Source organism: Dipodomys merriami, unplaced genomic scaffold (genome assembly GCF_024711535.1).
Source record: "Dipodomys merriami isolate MVZ:Mamm:240054 unplaced genomic scaffold, mDipMer1.0.p SCAF_16, whole genome shotgun sequence".
NCBI lineage: Eukaryota > Metazoa > Chordata > Mammalia > Rodentia > Heteromyidae > Dipodomys > Dipodomys merriami.
Genome location: NW_027202937.1, coordinates 11,349,843 through 11,368,857, shown reverse-complemented (window position 1 = coordinate 11,368,857; position 19,015 = coordinate 11,349,843). Strand labels below are relative to the sequence as shown.

General features: G+C 46.4%; 1 protein-coding gene across 7 annotated transcripts in view; it reads left to right on the top strand.

The window, feature by feature from the left end:
* The window catches only part of Msh5 (mutS homolog 5), a 29,688-nt gene that overhangs the window by 1,476 nt on the left and 9,197 nt on the right, over nt 1-19,015 (top strand). For 2 of the 7 annotated variants that reach the window (XM_070024119.1, XM_070024118.1), the window contains exons 1-9: nt 4,426-4,785; nt 4,959-5,082; nt 6,412-6,492; nt 6,623-6,685; nt 8,469-8,590; nt 8,903-9,012; nt 9,497-9,532; nt 10,130-10,212; nt 10,869-10,914. In XM_070024119.1, coding sequence (XP_069880220.1) covers nt 4,642-4,785; nt 4,959-5,082; nt 6,412-6,492; nt 6,623-6,685; nt 8,469-8,590; nt 8,903-9,012; nt 9,497-9,532; nt 10,130-10,212; nt 10,869-10,914 — 809 coding nt within the window. In that variant the 5' untranslated portion in view covers nt 4,426-4,641. Of the gene's footprint in view, nt 1-4,283; nt 4,376-4,419; nt 4,786-4,958; nt 5,083-6,411; nt 6,493-6,622; nt 6,686-8,468; nt 8,591-8,902; nt 9,013-9,496; nt 9,533-10,129; nt 10,213-10,868; nt 10,915-19,015 lie in introns of those variants that run through there. The other 5 variants (XM_070024114.1, XM_070024115.1, XM_070024113.1 and 2 more) reach the window with 5 other exon arrangements.

The following is a 19,015-nucleotide window of genomic DNA, read 5'->3' as shown; positions in this document are numbered from 1 at the left end:
TGGAATGCTAGGACTCAGAAGGAGAATTTAGTTTTTGGATTTTTTTTTTTTTTGGGTCCGGTCGTGGGGCCTGAACTCTGGGCCTGGGCGCTGTCCCTCAGCTCTTCAGCTCAAGGCTAGCACTCTACCACTTGAGCCACAGCACCACTTCCGGCTTTTTTTTTTCTGCTTATGTGGTGCTGAGGAATCCAGGACCTCATGCATGCAAGGCAAGCGCTCTACCACTGAGCCACCTTCCCAGCCCCAGGAGGAGAATTTAGAAGTAGAAGCTGGGACTGGAAATGGGGAAGGGTAAAAAGTAGTGCAGGGGATGAAAGTGAGGTCAGAAGGTCTAGTGATGGGGAAAGAGGAAGCTGAGCTGTGGGGCTTCATTGGCACCAACAGGTCCCCAGCTTTAATGCTTCCACTTCTGTCTCCCATTGGGGCGCCTTCCTGTGCCCCTTGACCTCTCTGATTGGTAAGGTTGCCTTGGAGATGGTGGAGTTATCTTAGCCCTGGGTTAGAGCTTCACTCACCCTAAGGTAGGTGGGATTGTAGCAGGTTCAATTTTGGGGATAAAGCAAAGGTCAGGTAGAAGAGTGGAAATAAGAGGACAGAAGAAGAATAGGGCTCTCCCTTTCCAGTAACCTTGATTTTGGAGGTATTGTCAAATTTGATGCCCTCCTGAAAGAGCTCCAAAATATATTCCACAGCCATAGTCTGAGCTCCACACTCCCCTCCTGTCCAATCATCCTTTCCGCCCCCGCCCCCCCTCAGTGCCAGTCCTAGGGCTTGAACTTATGGCCTGGGCACTGTTCCTTAGCTTTTTTTGCTGAACGCTGGTGTTCCACCACTTGAACCACAGCTCTATTTCCTGCTTTTTTTTCTGGTTAATTGGAAATAAGAATTTCAGGGATATTTTGGACTGGAGCTGGCTTTGAACTGGGTTTCTCAGCTCTCGGCCTCCTAAGTAGTTAGGATTATAGGCATGAGCTGCCAGCATCTAGCTAGTCAGGATTACAAAGGTGAACCACTGGTGCCCAGCTCCAATCATTCTCTTTTCTACTTATCATAGCAACCAAAGACCTATCATAGAAGCCAAACCAAGTTTGAAATGTAAGGAAAGGAAAGGCTAGGGGAAGAGTGGGGTGGAGTAATGCAACAGTACTACTGGAAATCAGCAGTTAGTGGTTTCCTCTGGTGCTTCCTCTTCTGAGGGGTTTTCTTCTCCCTGGGAGGAGGTTTATCTCTCTCTCCTCCCAGGAAGAGGTAATCTATTTATAGTGGTTCCTTCCTTGAACTGCAACAATTTGTCTACGGTTGTAGAATGAATTCCTAGTGTGTATGTGTGAGTCATCTTGGTGGAGACCCTCAGAACCCTTCCCATGATGGGAGTGGGGGCTGAAGCAATCTTACTTACCTATTCACCCTTCAGTGTCCATTCAAGGATCTGCCACTTCCACCTGTCCACTCCCCCCCCCTTTTACCCTCCTTCCCCCCCCCCCCAAAAAAAGATCTCTGGGAGAAACTCAGGTATATGGGGCCAGCTTTAGGCTCAAACAGGTTTGGTAGCCTTTCCCCTGACTGTTTTTTCTCCTACAGCTTTGTAAGTACAGCTGCCTGGATCATCAATATTGACTTTGACTGGCTGGTGTGGCAACCCTTGTATCTTGCCTGAACTATTTAGGTGGCAGGCTACGCTGCCCTCTTCTGGAACCACCCAGCAATGCCTCCTGGATTGGACAACAGGGGCTGTGAATCAGAGAAATTTCACTCCCACCTCATCTCTTTGCCCTTGATTTTCTTCTCTCGATAGGGTCTCCCCTTTCTTTTGGGCAAGCTTCTTTTGCCAGGCCGCTTCCGCTTCCCAATAAACCAGTCCCTTAATCTTTTCACACCCTAGATTGAAAGGTGTGTCCCTCCCTGCCACTCCCCAGAGCTGTCACCAGCCACCTGCAGGTTTTCATAGCTCTTGTTGCTCAACAATTTGCCATGGATAACCATTAACCCAGCCCTTAACTCTCGGCCCCTCCACCTTTCCTACTGGAGGGGATTTTCCAACTAGTAGTCAGTACAGCCAGGTCTTCTGATACCTTTCCTAACCTCTCCTCAAAGCTGAGAAGAAAGATTATTTAAGTGATTTATTTATTTATTTATTTTGCCAGTCCTGGGGCTTGAGCTCTGGGCCTGGACACTGTCCCTGAGCTTCTTTTTGCTCAAGGCTAGCACTCTACCACTTGAGCCACAGAGCCACTTCCAGCTTTGTTGTTGTTGTTGTTTGTTTATGTGGTACTGGGGAATCGAGCCCAGGGCTTCATGCATTTTAGGCAAGCACTCTACCACTAAGCCACATTTCCACCCCTATTTAAGATATTGTTAATAAGTATTTATTTCTAACTAGGAGCCAGTAGCTCGCACCTATAACCCTTAGTTACTTAGAAGGCTGAGATCTGAGAATTGTGGTTCATAACCAGTCCCAGCAGGAAAGCTTGTGAGATCTTCTTCTCCTCCTCCTTCTTTTTCCTCTCCTCCTCCTCCTCCTCCTTTTGTCATCCTGCAGCTTGAACTCAAGGCCCAGACACTGTCCCAGAGATTCTTTAGCACAAGGCTAGCATTTTACCACTTGAGCCATAGTGCCACTTCCAGCTTTTTCCGAATAGTTTATTGGAGGTAAGAGTCTCATGGACTTTCCTGTCCCTGGCTGGCTTGGAAACATGATCTTTAGGGGCTGGGAAGGTGGCTCAGTGGTAGCACTTGCCTTGCATGCTCGAGGCCCTGGGTTTGATTCCTCAGCACCACATAAGAAAAAAGAAGAAAAGCTGGAAGTGGCCCTGTGGCTTAAGTGGTAGAGTGCTAGCCTTGAGCTGAAGAGCTGAGGAACAGTGCCCAGGCCCAGAGTTCAGGCCCCACGACCGGACCCCCCCCCAAAAAAAAAAAAGCTCAGGTACAGCACTCAGGCCTTGAGTTCAAGCCCAGACCCAACACGTGTGTGTCCTCATAAATGCCTCCCTTGTCTTCACTCCTCCCTCCCCCCCCAACACTCATAATTAAGCTTCATGAAACAGAAACAAACTTTTTATTAAGTTCATCACTTGGAGCTTATCACCTGTTCCAGAGAAGGCACTAAATAGATGCTGAATGAATGAATGATACTTCTGTCATTAGGGGAATGCCCTGGGGTGGGGAGATGGTAAGGTCCGCTCCTGGATGGTGAGCAGACTCCACCCTCCTCACAGAAAAGTTTCTGCCCAGTTCCTATGTTACCTAGGCAACTGGCACACCTGGAAGAGGTCACATCTGCATCTGCTGAGGTCACATCTGAATTAGATGTGACCACACCTTTCTCCGCCCATACCTTAGATAAGGCCTAGCCCAGGCCCAGAAGCCCTCTTTCCCAGGTCTTTATCAGCCTCGGGGAGGGCCTACATGACCTGGTGCCAGCCAGAACGATGAATAGACCTACCCCTTACCTGAATACCACATGCATGGGGTGGTTCTTACTCGGCTACCTCTTTTTAAAAACCTAACAGTATTCACGTAACTCTATATGGGTTTAGGTGTTTTCATTAGATCTAGTATTTAAAAATTTGGTGTAATTTGAATATTTCCACCTGGGAGGGGTATGAAATGAATAGATCCCATCGTGTCTTTGTGGGGGTGGTCATAGCGTGCACGCAGGAAACAGGCAAAATAAGGTTAAAATAAGAGTCTTGTTTCTTATTTCCACTTGTTTATTTAAAACACTTATGTAGCTCTCACTTTGTTTGCCAGGCACTGTTCAGAGTTCTTTATAAATATTAACTCGGAGCAAATATTAACTCAGAGTTGTCGGCCAGAATTGAATTAATTTTGCTTCTCTCCACTCTCGGGGTGGGGGGAGGTGAGGGGGAAGTCTGGGGGGAGGGGGGAGTGTGGGCGAAGAAAGAAAAAGGCCTCCGTCGCTTTAAGATCGGCTATAGCTAACCCCTCCTCCTGGCCGCGGCAGACCCTACCCCAAGCGGAAGTCAAGCTCCGCCAGCGGTCTCCTCCCCGCCCCCCCCAGGTTCCGCCCTGCGTCAATCAAAACCCAGAGACACTGCGAATCTCAGACCCCGCTGCTAAGCAACGGCAAATGGCGGGAAGTTTGAAAGTTTAGGCAACGCCCCTAGTGGAAAAAACCAATCAGCGCCCAGACTCCTCAGCGGTTCCCGCCTCCTTCCCGCCTTCGTCGAATCTTTAGATAGGATCTGGGACTCTCTAACCAATAAGGAGAGTGAGAAGTCTGCGCGCGCATTCCGCCCACGCCCTGGAAGCGTCCTTCCCGGCGGCTTAGGACGGTTGGCCTGTGGGGCGGTCTCGAGCTCCTCCCCGTCGGGTGACGGAAAAGGCGGGAGAAGGCCGCGAGGAGGCTGCCGTGGTGGGTGGGGATAGAGCGTGAAGCTGTGATCGTGGGGCGTGGTTGGTAGCTGCGGAGAGGTTACCCTTCCACAGGTCTTCTCTCCGGACCTCCAAAGCTCCCCCCTTCCAAACTACTAAATCCGTGTGACAGAAATGAGGGTGGGGCGCCCCGGGGCCTCCTAGTCTTACTCCCGTGGAGCAGCCTGCCTCCTCTGCCGTCACCACAGCCCTCCGCGCCCCTGCTAACGAAATGTCCCTTTCTGCGTCCGCAGAGCCGTCCAGTCCATGGCTTCCTTCCGAGCAACCCCAGGCAGGGCTCCGCTGGGCCCGGGATCGAGGCCGGCCACAGCCAGCCCCCCTACCCCGGTGCTGGGGTCTGGAGAAATCAGAGAAGTCCAGGAGGAGGACGAAGAGGAGGAGCCGGCCGAGGTCTCCAACGGATGTCCGCGTGTTCGAATACTAGGGTTTGGGGAACGGGGCCAGGCACTCGCCTTCTACCCCCTGGGATTAGATAAAATGATTAACAGTTAATATAGCTTGGCAAAATCCTGCACTTGCCAGTGGTACAAATCATTGGTTTCCTTTTTTTCCTCGTGGGGCAGATCCATCTGTGTGTGCTGTGGAATTCGGGATATCTGGGCATTGCCTACTATGACACTAGTGATTCTGTCATCCACTTTATGCCAGATGCCCCCGATCATGAGAGCCTCAAGCTTCTCCAAAGAGGTGGGGACAGAGCCATGAATTCCCCTGCTTTCTAGAACTGCAAGTGTGTCTCATTCATCTGTCCTTACTTGACAACTTATGGTTGATTACTAAACACTTCCTCTTGTTTTTAGGAATCCATTTTTGTTGTTGTTTTGTTTTGCCTATAGGGCTTGAACTCTGGCCTGGCTGGGGAACTGTCCCTGAGCTTTTGCTCAAGGCTAGCACTCTACCACTTGAGCCACAGCACCCAGTCTGGCTTTTTCTGAGTAGTTTATTGGAGCTAAGAGTCTTTTGTTTATGTTTTTGTTTTGTTGTTGTTGGTCATAGGGCTTAAACTGTGGGCCTGGGAGCTGTCCCTGGGTTCTTCAGCACAAGGCTAGCTCTTAGCCAACTGAGCCACAGCACTACTTCTGACTTTTTCTGTGTATGTGGTACTGAGGAGTTGAACCCTGGGCTTCATGCATGCTAGGCAAGCACTGTACCATTGAACCACATTCCCAGTCCCTAGAGCTGAGTCTTACAGACTTTCCTACTCAGGCAGGCTTCAAACTGAAATCCTCAGATCTCAGCCTCCTGAGTAGTTAAGATTACAGGTGTAAGGCACCAGCACCCATTTCATTATTCTTTTTTTTTTTTTTTTTTTTTTGGGTCCGGTCATGGGGCCTGAATTCTGGGCCTGGGTGTTGTCCCTCAGCTCTTCAGCTCAAGGCTAGCACTCTACCACTTGTGCCACAGCGCCACTTCCAGCTTTTTTCTTATGTGGTGCTGAGGAATTGAACCCAGGGCCTCAAGCATGCAAGGCAAGTGCTCTACCACTGAGCCACCTTCCCAGCACCCATTTCATTATTCTTAAGTATTTACAGTATGTTAAGTGCTGCAGATCTAGTCCTGAGTATGTAAGTCATGACTCCTCAAGGGATTTAGTCTAGTGACAATCTTCAAGACATCCTTCTGTCCTAGCACTGAGACTTCTATAAATCCCATAGGAATAAGACTCATGCTCCCAATGAGTTCAGCACATCCTACTTTTAGGGAAAAATCTGAGAGGGAGAGAGCGTAGCCAAAAGCGTTTCCTCCTCCTTAAAAGATAAAGCTCCTTGGGGCTGGGAATGTGACCTACTGGTAGAGTGCTTGCCTAGCATGCATGAAGCCCTGGGTTCAATTCCTCAGTGCCACATCAACAAAAAGCTGGAAGTGGTGCTGTGGCTCAGGTGGTAGAGTACTAGCCTTGAGCAAAAAGAAGCTCAGGGACAGTGCCCAGGCCCTGAGTTTCAGCCCTAGGACTGCCAAAAAAAGAAAAAAAAAAGATAAAGTTTCTTTAACTGCTTTTGTCTGTCTTCTCTTAAGTTCTAGATGAAATCAATCCTCAATCTATTGTTACAAGTGCAAAACAGGATGAGAATATGACTCGGTTTCTAGGAAAGCTTGGTAAGGAAGAGGGAAAAGGAGAAAGGGCTACGTTATGGAATGTTCCAAGAGACTAGATAGAACTGGGAGAGTGGGAAGGAGGCACAGACTAAGGTACATGGAATAATGGTCCTCTCTTTGCCTCCCACAGCCTTTGAGGAGCAGAGAGAGCCAAGGAGACCTGAAGTCGTATATTTGCCAAGTGTGGATTTTGGTATCTCCTTTGTGCTTTGCATACCATCCTGATAGTCCTTCCCTGCTTTCCCAGCCCCACCCATCACCTGAGATCTACTGCCAGCCTGCGCGTGCGTGCGTGCATGTATGTGCTTGTGCATCTGCATGTGTGTGTGTGTATGTGTGTGTGTTGGTGATAAGAGTCTCATGGATTTTCCTGTCCAGTTTGGCTTTGAAGCACAATCCTCAGATCTCAGCCTCCTGAGTAGCTAGTATTATAGGCATGAACCACCAGGCTTAGCTTTTTATTTATTTTTATTTTTTTTTGGGGGGGGTCCAGTCATGGGGCCTGAACTCTGGGCCTGGGCGCTGTCCCTCAGCCAAGAGCTCAAGGCTAGCGCTCTACCACTTGAGCCACAGGTGCCACTTCCGGCTTTTTTCTTTTTTCTTACGTGATACTAGAGGAATCGAACCCAGGGTCTCATGCATGCAAGGTAAGCGCTCTACCACTGAGCCACCTTCCCAGCCCCTTAGCTTTTTGTTTTAAATCCTAACCTCACCTCCTTCATTCCCTATGACCTGTTTAAGACCTCTCTTGATCCTTGCTCTTTAATGACTTCCAGTGAAGACTTGGGATTTTTAGGGGTAGGAGCCTGCCTTGAGTGGAAGGAATGATAAAACTTTTTGAGCCCGGTGTCTCAGGCCTATATCCTAGCTACTCAGGAGGCTGAGATCTGAGGATCGTGGTTCAAACCCAGCCTGGGCAGGAAAATCCATGAGACTCTTATCTCTAATTAGCCACCAGAAAACTGGAACTGGCACTTTGGTTCAAGTGGTAGAGTGCTCGCCTTGAGCTGAACAGCTCAGGGACAGTGCCCAAGCACAAAGTTCAAGCCCCATGACCAACAAAAAAATAAAATTTAAGTAAATAAATAAATAAATAAAACCCCACACAAACTTTTTGAACAGCTTTGTTGGACTTTTCCCCTTTAAGTCATTTGTTGATATTAAAAAAGAAAAAGGACTGCCTTGGTGACCCTGATGGCCATAAGACACTTTGTAAACTTCCAAGGTTTGCAAAAAGTACAGGTAATGCTCTATATTAGAGTATTAGTGCTATTAGTTCCTCTATCAGTTAATCTTTTGGACCAACCCTTTGCCAATCTCAGATATCTTTCTCTCCTGAATCCTTTATCTGTCTTTCTTTTTCCTTGTGAAAATAGTGAAGAGAAGCCCCGCGCTGGTGGCTCACACCTATAATCCTAGCTACTCAGGAGGCTGAGATCTGAGGATCACAGTTCAAAGCCAGCCTGGGCAGGAAAGTCCATGAGATTCTTATCTCCAATTAACTACCAGAAAACTGGAAGTAGCGCTGTGGCTTAAGTGTAAAGCCCTAGCCTTGAGTTGAAGAGCTGAGGGACAGCACCCAGGTCGAGTTCAAACCCTACAACCAACCAAAAAGAAAAAGAAGAGTAAAGAGTCACAGTCATGATCTATTAAAAAGTTATTGTAATGTACCTCCCCCCACAGTTATTCTCTTTTTTTTCCTTTCTCAGATGGTGCTTTTAGCCAAATATCCTTCTCATATGTATGTACACACACATACATATTCATATATATGTATATATATACATATATATATATATACATAACATAAGAATTTAACTAAGAACATTAATTTTTTGTTTTTTTCTTTAGCTTTCCATTAACTGCCATGTTAGCTTGGACAAGTTACATCATTTCTCTTGCTTTTACTCTCTTGTTCTTAAAATGGAGTGAAAAAATACGCTACTAGACCTTTCCCTCCCCAACTTCCCAAATAGGTCTAGAGATAAGCAAACAACGTCTTCTTTCTGGAAACTACTCCTTCATCCCAGAGTCTATGACTGCTACTGAGAAAATCCTCTTCCTCTCCTCAATTATTCCTTTTGACTGCCTTCTCCTGGTGAGCTGGGTCCTGAGGGTAAAGGAGGGCCTGTGTGGTCAATTGGAGAAAGGCACAAATGTGTCAGCCCTAGGGCTATATTCTGGAAGGTTTTGGACCACTCCTGAAAAATAATAGTTTTCCCTAGTGTTGAGTAGATTCTAAGATACAGTGTTCCTTACCTATATGGGAGTTAGGTTCCAGAGACCCCTGTGATAGGTTAAAATCCGTGAAGTAGTAATAAGTGGACCTCAATATAGAGAGGGACGACTATACTAGGATTTATTGCTGCTGAGTAAACAGGAGATTTATACAATGTTAATCCCCTCCCAGGTTCGGGCTCTTGGAGGATTGCTCAAGTTCTTGGGCCGAAGAAGAATTGGGGTTGAGCTGGAAGACTGTAATGTCAGCGTCCCCATCCTGGGCTTTAAGAAATTTGTGTTGTAGGTGATTCACTCTACTCTCAACCAAAGTAAAGTGGGACTGGGAGGCTTAAAAAGTGAGCCTCAGGGCTGGGAAGTGGCTCAGTGGCAGAGAGCTTGCCTTGCATGCCTGAGGCCCTGGGCTCAATTCCTCAGCACCACATAAACAAAAAGAAAAAAGCCAGAAGTGGCGCTGTGGCTCAAGTGGTAGAGCGCTAGCCTTGAGCTGAAGAGCTGAGGGACAGCGCCCAGGCCCAGAGTTCAGGCCCCACAACCGGACCCAAAAAAAATAAATAAAAATAAAAAATAAAGTGAGCCTCAGGTTTGGGGATGGGGGCAGCAAGCCAGTGGGTGAAATGTGCTGGGACACACAGGATAAAAGGGGCAGTGAAGCTGTGGGGAGAAGATGGAAATAATATTCAGAGAGGGGAGACAAGGAGTGGAGTTTCGGAATAAACGCAGATCTCTCATATCCCAGCTATCTTATCTCTGTTTCTGTCCTCAGGACCCATCTGGTGAGCATAGATCAAGACACTTACAGGTGAGGAGGTAGAGGCAGTCTGCCATTCTGGGGAGAGAAAAGGATTGAGTCTAATGCTAATCATATTAAAGAGGCTTTAGTTTCCCCAATCCTAGGACTCTTAAGGTCTCTGTCACTAAAGGAAAAGAAAGGATGATAGGTGAAAAAAGATAAAGGGAAGGAAGGGAGAAAAGCATGAAGGTCTTTCTACCCTTTCTTCCAGCTTCCATGCGTCCCTTCCTTTCTTTTCTCTTTCCTTCCCTTTTCAGTGCTGGGAATGGGAATGGAAGGCCACGCCTGCTGCATGCTGGGCACATTCTTTCCCTTGATCTATGGCCCCAGTCTATCATCCTCCTTTTCTGAAGGGAGAAACTGCGGCACAGACAGATAAGGGATAAATCTTGCATCAAGATAGTCTCTAGGGTGGGGACTCGGCTCAATTGCTAGGGCAGTTGCCCATTGTACACAAAGCTCTGGGTTTAGTGCCCCCAGTGTGTGTTGGGGGAATATAATCTCAGGAACATTGTCCTAATCCTCATTCTGTTTTTTCAATCATCAATTCCCTTTCCCTTAAAAAAACCCAGATTATCCCCAAACTCTTCCATTTCTCCCTGACAGTGTTCTACAGATTTTTAAGAGTGAGTCTCACCCCTCGGTGTACAAAGTGGCCAGTGGACTGAAGGAGGGGCTCAGCCTCTTCGGTAGGTGTGCTCATTCTCCACATGCTATACAACCATGCTATACAAAAGCAGTTGGCTGCCAAGATAAATCTCAGCCCATCTCTTCCCCTTGCAGTCCCATTGCCAATTTTCTCTTTCACGTCAATCCAGCTTTCTGGATTGTAACTCCTCTGAGTTTGTACCTGCTGTGAATTTTACCTGCTCCTTTATCTCTCACTCAGGCTATACAGTGTTCTCTGCATCAGCTGCAACAACCAATTCTGTATTCATTCTTGGGTCTATATGAATGTTTCTTCTAGTTGGGAACCTGTGACTTTAGGAGGTCCTGCTGAAAGGAGTTATGTCACTATGGTAACTCCTAGTTGATTTATCACATACCTATGGCTTTAGAGTATATTAAGGACATGACTGCAAGTATCTGCAAGTATCTCAGTGGGTTGTATGTAATTTTTATGTATGTGTATTGGACTCTCGGTGAGTCATAGCTAGGCCTGTTCCAAGTGTTTTTCTGGCTGAGTGTTCCTGTGAGTGTCCATTCCATCCCACATGTCCATGTATGGTAATGCCAGACCAACTTTGTGGCTAGATGCCAACTTTGGCAGCTTTTTTACTGTATATCTGAATCCATAAGCCATCTTGCCTTATAAAAAGTACATTCCCTTCCCTCTTACCCCCAGGAATCCTCAACAGATGCCGCTGTAAGTGGGGAGAGAAACTGCTCAGGTGAGTGGGCTCAGACACACTACATACACACATGCCTGAGTTCTGTGTGTATACCATATACTGATGTCTACTTATTGTCTATAGACGCACACACACCACCCTATCTACTACCCTTTATTGAATACTGGCTAAATGCACTAATTATTCTAGTAGCACCATGTAGTAGCTGCTGTTGCCTTCAATTTATGTTTTCAGCACAGATATACAGTAACTATTGATGATACAGACTTGCATACACACAAGTAGCAGGAACAAGACCACAAACACTAGTATAACATAGGGTAATATCTTTTTTTTTTTTGTCGGTCGTGGGGCTTGAACTCTGGGCCTGGGCGCTGTCCCTCAGCTCTTCAGCTCAAGGCGAGCGCTCTACCACTTGAGCTACAGCGCCACTTCCGGTTTTCTGGTGGTTTATTGGAGATAGGAGTCTCACGGTCTCTCCTGCCCAGGCTGGCTTTGAACCGCGATCCTCAGATCTCAGCCTCCTGAGTAGCTAGGATTACAGGCGTGAGCCACCAGTGCCCGGCCTAGGGTAATATCTTTAATAAATAAAAAAATCATTTCATATGTCAACTGGATGTGAAAGTGCATACCTCTAACCCCAGCTCTTCCCAGGCTAAAGAAGGATTGAAGCTGGGCACTGGTAGCTCATTCATGTAATCCAAGCTCCTTAGGCGGCTGAGATCTGAGGATTACAGTTCAAGCCAGGTCAGGAAAGTCCATGAGACTCTTATCTCCAAAATATTACCAAAACATCAGGAAGTGGAGCTGTGGCTCAAATGGTAGAGCACTAGCTTTGAGCAAAAGAAGCTCAGGGAGCCGGGTGCTGGTGGCTCACACCTGTAATCCTAGCACTCAGGAGGCTGAGATCTGAGGATCATGGTTTAAAGCCAGCCTGGGCAGGAAAGTCTGTGAGACTCCTATTTCCAATAAACCACCAGAAAACTGGAAGTGACACTGTAACTCAAGTGGTAGAGTGCTCACCTTGAGCTGAAGAGCTGAGGGACAGCGCCCAGGCCCAGAGTTCAAGCCCCATGACCAACAAAAAACAAAAAACAAAAAAAAAGGAAGAAGCTCAGGGACAGCTTCCAGGCCCTGAGTTTGCCCTAGGACTCCCCCCTGCAAAAAAAGAAAGAGGGGGGGGGAGGGAGGGAAGGAAGGAAGGAAGAAGAGGGGGATTGTGAGTTTAAGGCCAACCTGGGATACATAGCAAAGCAAAAAGCAAAAACAAATACTTAAGGGGTCTAGTAATACAGAATGGTAGAATATTTGCCCTAGGTTCTGACCCTGGCAAAGCAAAATAACAAAACCAAACAACATCAAAAAGACCCACACCACATCTCAAAAATACTTTTCCAATGAGCTATTTTCTGATGACTCAAATTAGTTTTTAAACTCTGTATGTAGAATTCTAATTGCATATAATTGCCACACATAGTTTCTACAGGCACCTCAAAGTCAGATCATCCATACTGATGCCCTACAGACCTGCTCTTCTTCCTGTATCTTTAAAAAATTTTTATTTTTTGGTTAATGGCATTGCTGGCGGTATACTTTTCAAGCTATGAACTCTGGATTGATGCTTATCCTTCACTCCATATTCAATTATTCACTAATGTCTCTTGATCCTATCCCAAAATCTCAGCCATCGCTTTCACCCTCTTCCCACTGCTTCAGTTCTGGCAATCATGATTTCTAACCTGGAGCATTTGTCTCCAGATTGGTTTCATTACTTCTAATTTCTTCTTTTTCCATTCAATCCTTCTAAACTACCAACTATTCCAACACAGAGATATGAGCATATTATACACTTTATTTATTTATTTATTTATTTATTTATTTATTTATTTATTTATTTATTTATTTTGTGGTGCTGAGGAATCGAACCCAGGGCCTCATGCATGCAAGGCAAGCACTCTACCACTGAGCCACTTTCCCAGCATTATAGGCTTTTATTAAAAAACTTTAAGTAGAAACAAAATAACAGGATGAAGATTAGCATGTGTAGTGGTATGAGGTTGCAGTAGGAGGTTCAGGCTCACATTCTTACACTCCTCAGAAATCCTTTCCTATTTAATCCAGCTTGTATTCTATTCATTTCGGACTTCTTGCTATTGTAGAAATAGATCATACCCATGTTTATCATTTTTCACTCTGGAAAGTCTTTTGCCTGTTTCTTCCTTGTAAAAAAAACTTCAAGATTAGTCAGGTGCCGGTGGCTCAAGCCTGTAATCCTAGCTACTCAGGAGGCTGAGATCTGAGAATCACAGTTCAAAGCCAGCCCGGGCAGGAAAGTCCATGAAACTCTAATCTTCAATAAACTACCAGCAAACTGTGGTTCAAGTGGTAGAGCACTAGCCTTGAGCTGAAGAACTGAGGGACAGCACCCAGGCCCAGAGTTCAAGCCCCACAACCAACAAAAAAACAAAAACAAAAAAACAAACAAAAGCCTTCAAGATTCAAATCAGCTGATTTATTTTCTTTCTTTCCTTCCTTCTTTCCTCCTTTTTTATTTTTATTTTTATTTTTAACCAGTCCTAGAGCTTGAACTCAGGCCTTGGGCCCTGTCCCTGAGCCCCTCTCTGCCACAGTGTCATTTCTGGCTTTTCTGTTTATATGGTACTGAGGAATCGAGCTCAGGGCTTCATGCATGCTAGGCAGGCAGTCTGCCACTAAGCCACATTCCCAGACCTTCTTTCCTCCTTCTTGCCTCCCTTTCTCCTCCTTTCTTCCCTCCTTCCCTCCCTTCTTCCTTTACCCTTCCTCCCTTCCTTCCTTCTTTCTTTCATGCTAGCAATGGGACTGGAACTCGGCCTCACTCTCTCATTTGGCTTTTTTTTCCGGTCAAAACTGGCATTCTACCACTTTAGCCAACCTCCACTTCCAGCTTCTGTCTCTCAGATTTGTCTGCTTAGGCTAGTTTTGAACCTCAGATCTTAGCCTGCTGAGTAACTAGAATTAATTACAGTTGTGAGTTATCTGTATCTGGTCAACTATCAACTTTCTGATGAAAATTTTACAAGTACCTCTAAGGGGGATGGAGGTATGACTCAATTGGTAGGGTTCCTGCTAGCAAGTATAAAGCCCGGAGTTCAAATCCCAGTGCAATGAAAACAAAGACTTTTTTTTTTTTTTTTTTTTTTTGCCAGTCCTGGGCTTTGAATTCAGGGCCTGGGTACTATACCTGACCTTCTTTTGCTCAAGGCTGACACTTTGCCACTTGAGCCACAGCTCCACTTCCAGCTTTTTTTGGTAGTTTATTGGAGATTAGAGTCTCACTGAAGTCAATGTCTTGGCTGGCTTTAAACCTTGATTTTCAGATCTCAGCCTCCTGAGTAGCTAGGATTACAGGTGTGAGCCACCAGTGCCTGTTGTTTTGTCCATTATGGGGCTTGCACTTAGGGCCTAGGCTCTGTCTCTGAGCTCTTTTGCTCAAGGCTAGTGCTCTACCCTTTGAGCCATGGCTCCACTTCTTATTTTCTGGTGATTAATTGGAAATAAGTCTCACAGGATTTCCTGCCCCAGGGTTGGCTTTGAACCTCAATCTTCAGATCTCAGTCTCCTGAGAAGCTAGGATTACAGGTGTGAATCATCAGCACCCAGATATGCAACCTTTTTTTTTTTTTTTTTTTTTGGTAGGTCGTGGGGCTTGAACTCTGGGCCTGGGCACTGTCCCTTAGCTTTTCAGCTCCAGGCGAGCGCTCTACCGCTTGAACCACAGCGCCACTTCCAGATATACAACCTTTTGATGTGCACTTTTCTTGTGCTATATAGTGCTTGTGTGTGTGTGTGTGTGTGTGTGTATGTGTGTGTGTGTGTGTGTGTGTGTGTGTGTGTGTGTGTGTTTGTGCTGGTCCTGGGACTTGAACTCAGGTCCTGAGTATTGTCCCTGAGCTTCTTTTGCCTAAGGCTAATGCTCTACTTTCCAGCCAGAACTTCACTTCTGGCTTTTTGGGGATAGTTTATCAGAAATAAGAGTTTTATGGAGTTTTCTGCTTGGGATTGCTTTGAATTGCAGTCCTCAGATCTTAGTCTCCTGAGTAGCTAGAATTACAGGTTTGAGCCACTGATGCCTGGCTTTATTTACATTTTTCAGTTCCACTGTCATAGCAAGTTAGAATTAGTCATTAGAGAATCTTCTTGTTTCTGTAACTGTGAACTCTGTCCAGTGGTCATTTCTGTTACTTCAGTGCCTGACCCATGGACTTGTAGGTGGAGTACTCTGAGTAAACATAACATACAAATCCAAGCATACCATTCATATCATCTCTAAAAACTCAGAGTGAAGTGCTGGTGGCTCACACCTGTAATCCTAGCTACTCAGAAGGCTGAGATCTGAGGATTGCAGTTTGAAGCCAGATGAGATAGTAAAGTTTGTGAGAATCTTATCTCCCATTAACCAACAGAAAACGAACTGAGCTGTGGCTCAAGTGGTAGGGTGCTAACCTTGAGTAGAAAAGCTCAAGGACAGTGCCTAGACCCTGAGTTGAGGCCTCATAACCAACCAAAAAAAAAATAATAATAAGGCTGGAAATGTGACTTAGTGGTAGAGTACTTACCTAGCATGCATGAAACCCTGGGTTCAATTCCTCAGCACCACATAAATAGAAAAAGCCAGAAGTGGTGCTATGGCTCAAGTGGTAGAATGCTAGCCTTGAGCAAAAGAAGCTCAGGGACAGTGTCCAGGCCCTGAGTTCAAGCTCCAGGACTGGCAATGATAATAATGATAACAACAACAACAAAAACAACAACCCAGAGTGGAAACCTTTGCTAGCCTACAGGAGCACAATCCTTTTCCCACAACCCTCTGGAGGGGGATTAATTTAGAATAATCTCTGAGGTCCTCTCCAGGCAATTGGTAGGGTAATTGAAATACTCCAGTGCTTCAACTTTAAATCTCTAATCTCAATCAGGGATGAAAGGAAGGAATTCAGCCTGGCGCTGGTGGCTCACGCCTGTAATCCTAGCTACTCAGGAGGCTGAGATCTGAGGATCGCGGTTCAAAGCCAGCCCGGGCAGGAGAGACCGTGAGACTCCTATCTCCAATAAACCACCAGAAAACTGGAAGTGGTGCTGTAGCTCAAGTGGTAGAGCGCTCGCCTTGAGCTGAAGAGCTCAGGGACAACACCCAGGCCCAGAGTTCAAGCCCCACGACCAAAAAAAAAAAAAAAAAGAAGGAATTCTCTGTCCACGTGATCAGGTGATCATCATGTGGACAGGGTGTTTTGATCCCCTGATCATTACATGGACAGGGCATTTTAGGCATGCGGAAACGGCACTTTGATCGCGTGACAGCACGTGGACAGGACATTTTGATCACGTGATCACCACGTGGACAGGGCGTTTTAGGCACGTGGACAGGGCATTTTGATCACGTGATCATCACATGGACAGGGCATTTTAGGCACAAGGACAGGGCATTTTCATCAAGTGATCATCACGTGGACAGGGCTTTGTAGGCACGTGGACAGGGCAATTTGATCATGTGATCACCACGTGGACAGGGCGTTTTGGTCACATGATCACATGGACAAGGCACTTTGATCACGTGATCAGGGCACTTTTATCACATGATCATCATGTGGACAGGGCGTTTTAGGCACGTGGACAGGGCACTTTGATCACGTGATCAGCACGTGGCCAGGGCATTTTGATCACGTGATCATCACATGAACAGGGCGTTTTAGGCACGTGGACAGGGCATTTTCATCAAGTGATCATCACGTGGACAGGGCTTTGTAGGCACATGGACAGGGCAATTTGATCACGTGATCACCACGCGGACAGGGCGTTTTGATCACGTGATCACCACGTGGACAGGGCGTTTTACGCACGTGGACAGGGCACTTTGATCATGTGATCATCACGTGGACAGGGCATTTTGATCATGTGATCATCACGTGGACAGGGCATTTTGATCATGGATCATCACGTGGACAGGGCATTTTGATCACGTCATCACATGGAGCAGGCTCTTTGATCATGTGATCATCACGTGGACAGGGCATTTTGATCATGTGATCATCACGTGGACAGGGCATTTTGATCATGGGATCATCACGTGGACAGGGCATTTTGATCACGTCATCACATGGAGCAGGCATTTTCATCACATGATCATCATGTGGACAGGGCGTTTTAGGCATGTGGACAGGGCAATTTGATCACGTGATCACCACGTGGACAGGGCGTTTTAGGCATGTGGACAGGGCACTTTGATCACGTGATCACCACGTGGACAGGACATTTTGATCATGTGATCACGTGGACAGGGCTTTTTAGGCACGTGGACAGGGCACTTTGATCACGTGATCACCACGTGGACAGGGCGTTTTGATCCTGTGATCACCACGTGGACAGGGTGCTTTATGCACGTGGACAGGGCACTATGATCACGTGATCACCACGTGGACAGGGCATTTTACGCACGTGGACAGGGCACCTTGATCATGTGATCATCACGTGGACAGGGCTTTTTGATCACGAGATCACCACGTGGACAGGCGTTTTAGGCACGTGGACAGGGCAATTTGATCACTTGATCATTGCGTGGACAGGGCTTTTTAGGCACGTGGACAGGGCACTTTGATCACGTGATCAGCACATGGACAGGATATTTTGATTACGTGATTACCACGTGGTTAGGGCTTTTTAGACTCGTGGACAGGGCACTTTGATCATGTGATCACCATGTGGACAGGGCATTTTGATCACGTGGTCAGCTCGTGGACAGGGCACATTGATCACGTGATCACCATGTGGACAGGGCATTTTGATCACATAATCAGCACGTGGACAGGGCGTTTTAGGCACGTGGACAGACCACTTTGATCTGGGTTCAGATGTTTCATATGTGATATGCAGGCTCTGATATCATAAGTAGAAGGATGAACTAAGGACCCCACTGGCTTAAAGCTGACAGGGTACTTAGAAGACAACTAAATGTCACAGTATGCTTTAAGGAGCACTGTCCTGGCAGTCTGAAGAGCTGAGTTTGAGACCCAGATGTACTTCTTATTAGCAGTGCTGTGGATCTGTGAAGAGCCTCATTTCCTTAGCTATAAAATTAGGCAATTTGGCTTGACTAAGATCTGCTAAGGCATTAGCAGAACATCAAACAGGGACATCTAGATGTTTCACAAAATGTCTGCTTAATGAGGCTCATATGCTCTCCAAAAGTGGGACAGATATACATTGCTGTGACAGAAGCCCTCCCTCTATGACCAAGGAGAAAGTAGACATTTTTTAAATCCACCCTTGAATTAACTGGTTCTTGTTTCATTCTAGTTGGAGTCTCTGCCCCAGGGTAACTGATTATAGACTAAATGTGAGATGTGTATCCTCAGGCCCCAGTGTTTCCACACACTGGCTCTTTGATAAAATGTTTAATGGTTTGTTCTAATGTAGAAAAGAATCCCTGGGCTCAACTTCTAAGTTTCACATTCTTTTTTTTTTTTTTTTAATCGGTCCTGGGGCTTGAACTCTGGTCATAGGCACTGTCCCTCAACTCTTCAGCTCAAGGCTAGTACTCTACCACTTGAGCCACAGCACCACTTCCAGCTTTTTCTGTTTATGTGGTGCTGAGGAATCAAACCCAGGGCCTCATACATGTGAGGCAAGCACTCTACCACTGAGCCACCTTCCCAGCATCCCTGGCTGGCTTTGAACTACGATCTCCAGATCTCCTAGGATTACAGGTGTGAGTCACCAGTGCCCTCCTAAGAGACTCTTCAATAAACCACCAGAAAACTGAGATGGCGCTATGACTGGGAGAGCACTAGCCTTGAGCTGAGGGACAGCGCCCAGGTCCAGAGTTCAAGCCCCATGACCAAGGAAAAAACAAACAAACCCACCTAAGCAATAGTACCCAGACACAATGCTCAAGCCTTAGTACTGGTAAGACAGAAAGAAAAAAAAAAAGATCAGAGAGAGGGAGGGAGAGAGGAAGAAAAGAAAGAAAAGAAGAAAGAAAAAAGCCAGGTGCTAGTAGCTCACACTCGTAATCCTAGCTACTCAGGAGGCTAAGATCCAAGGGTGGGGTTTGAGCCAGCAAGAGACTCTCATCTCCAATAAACTATTCAGAAAAAAATGGAAGTGATGC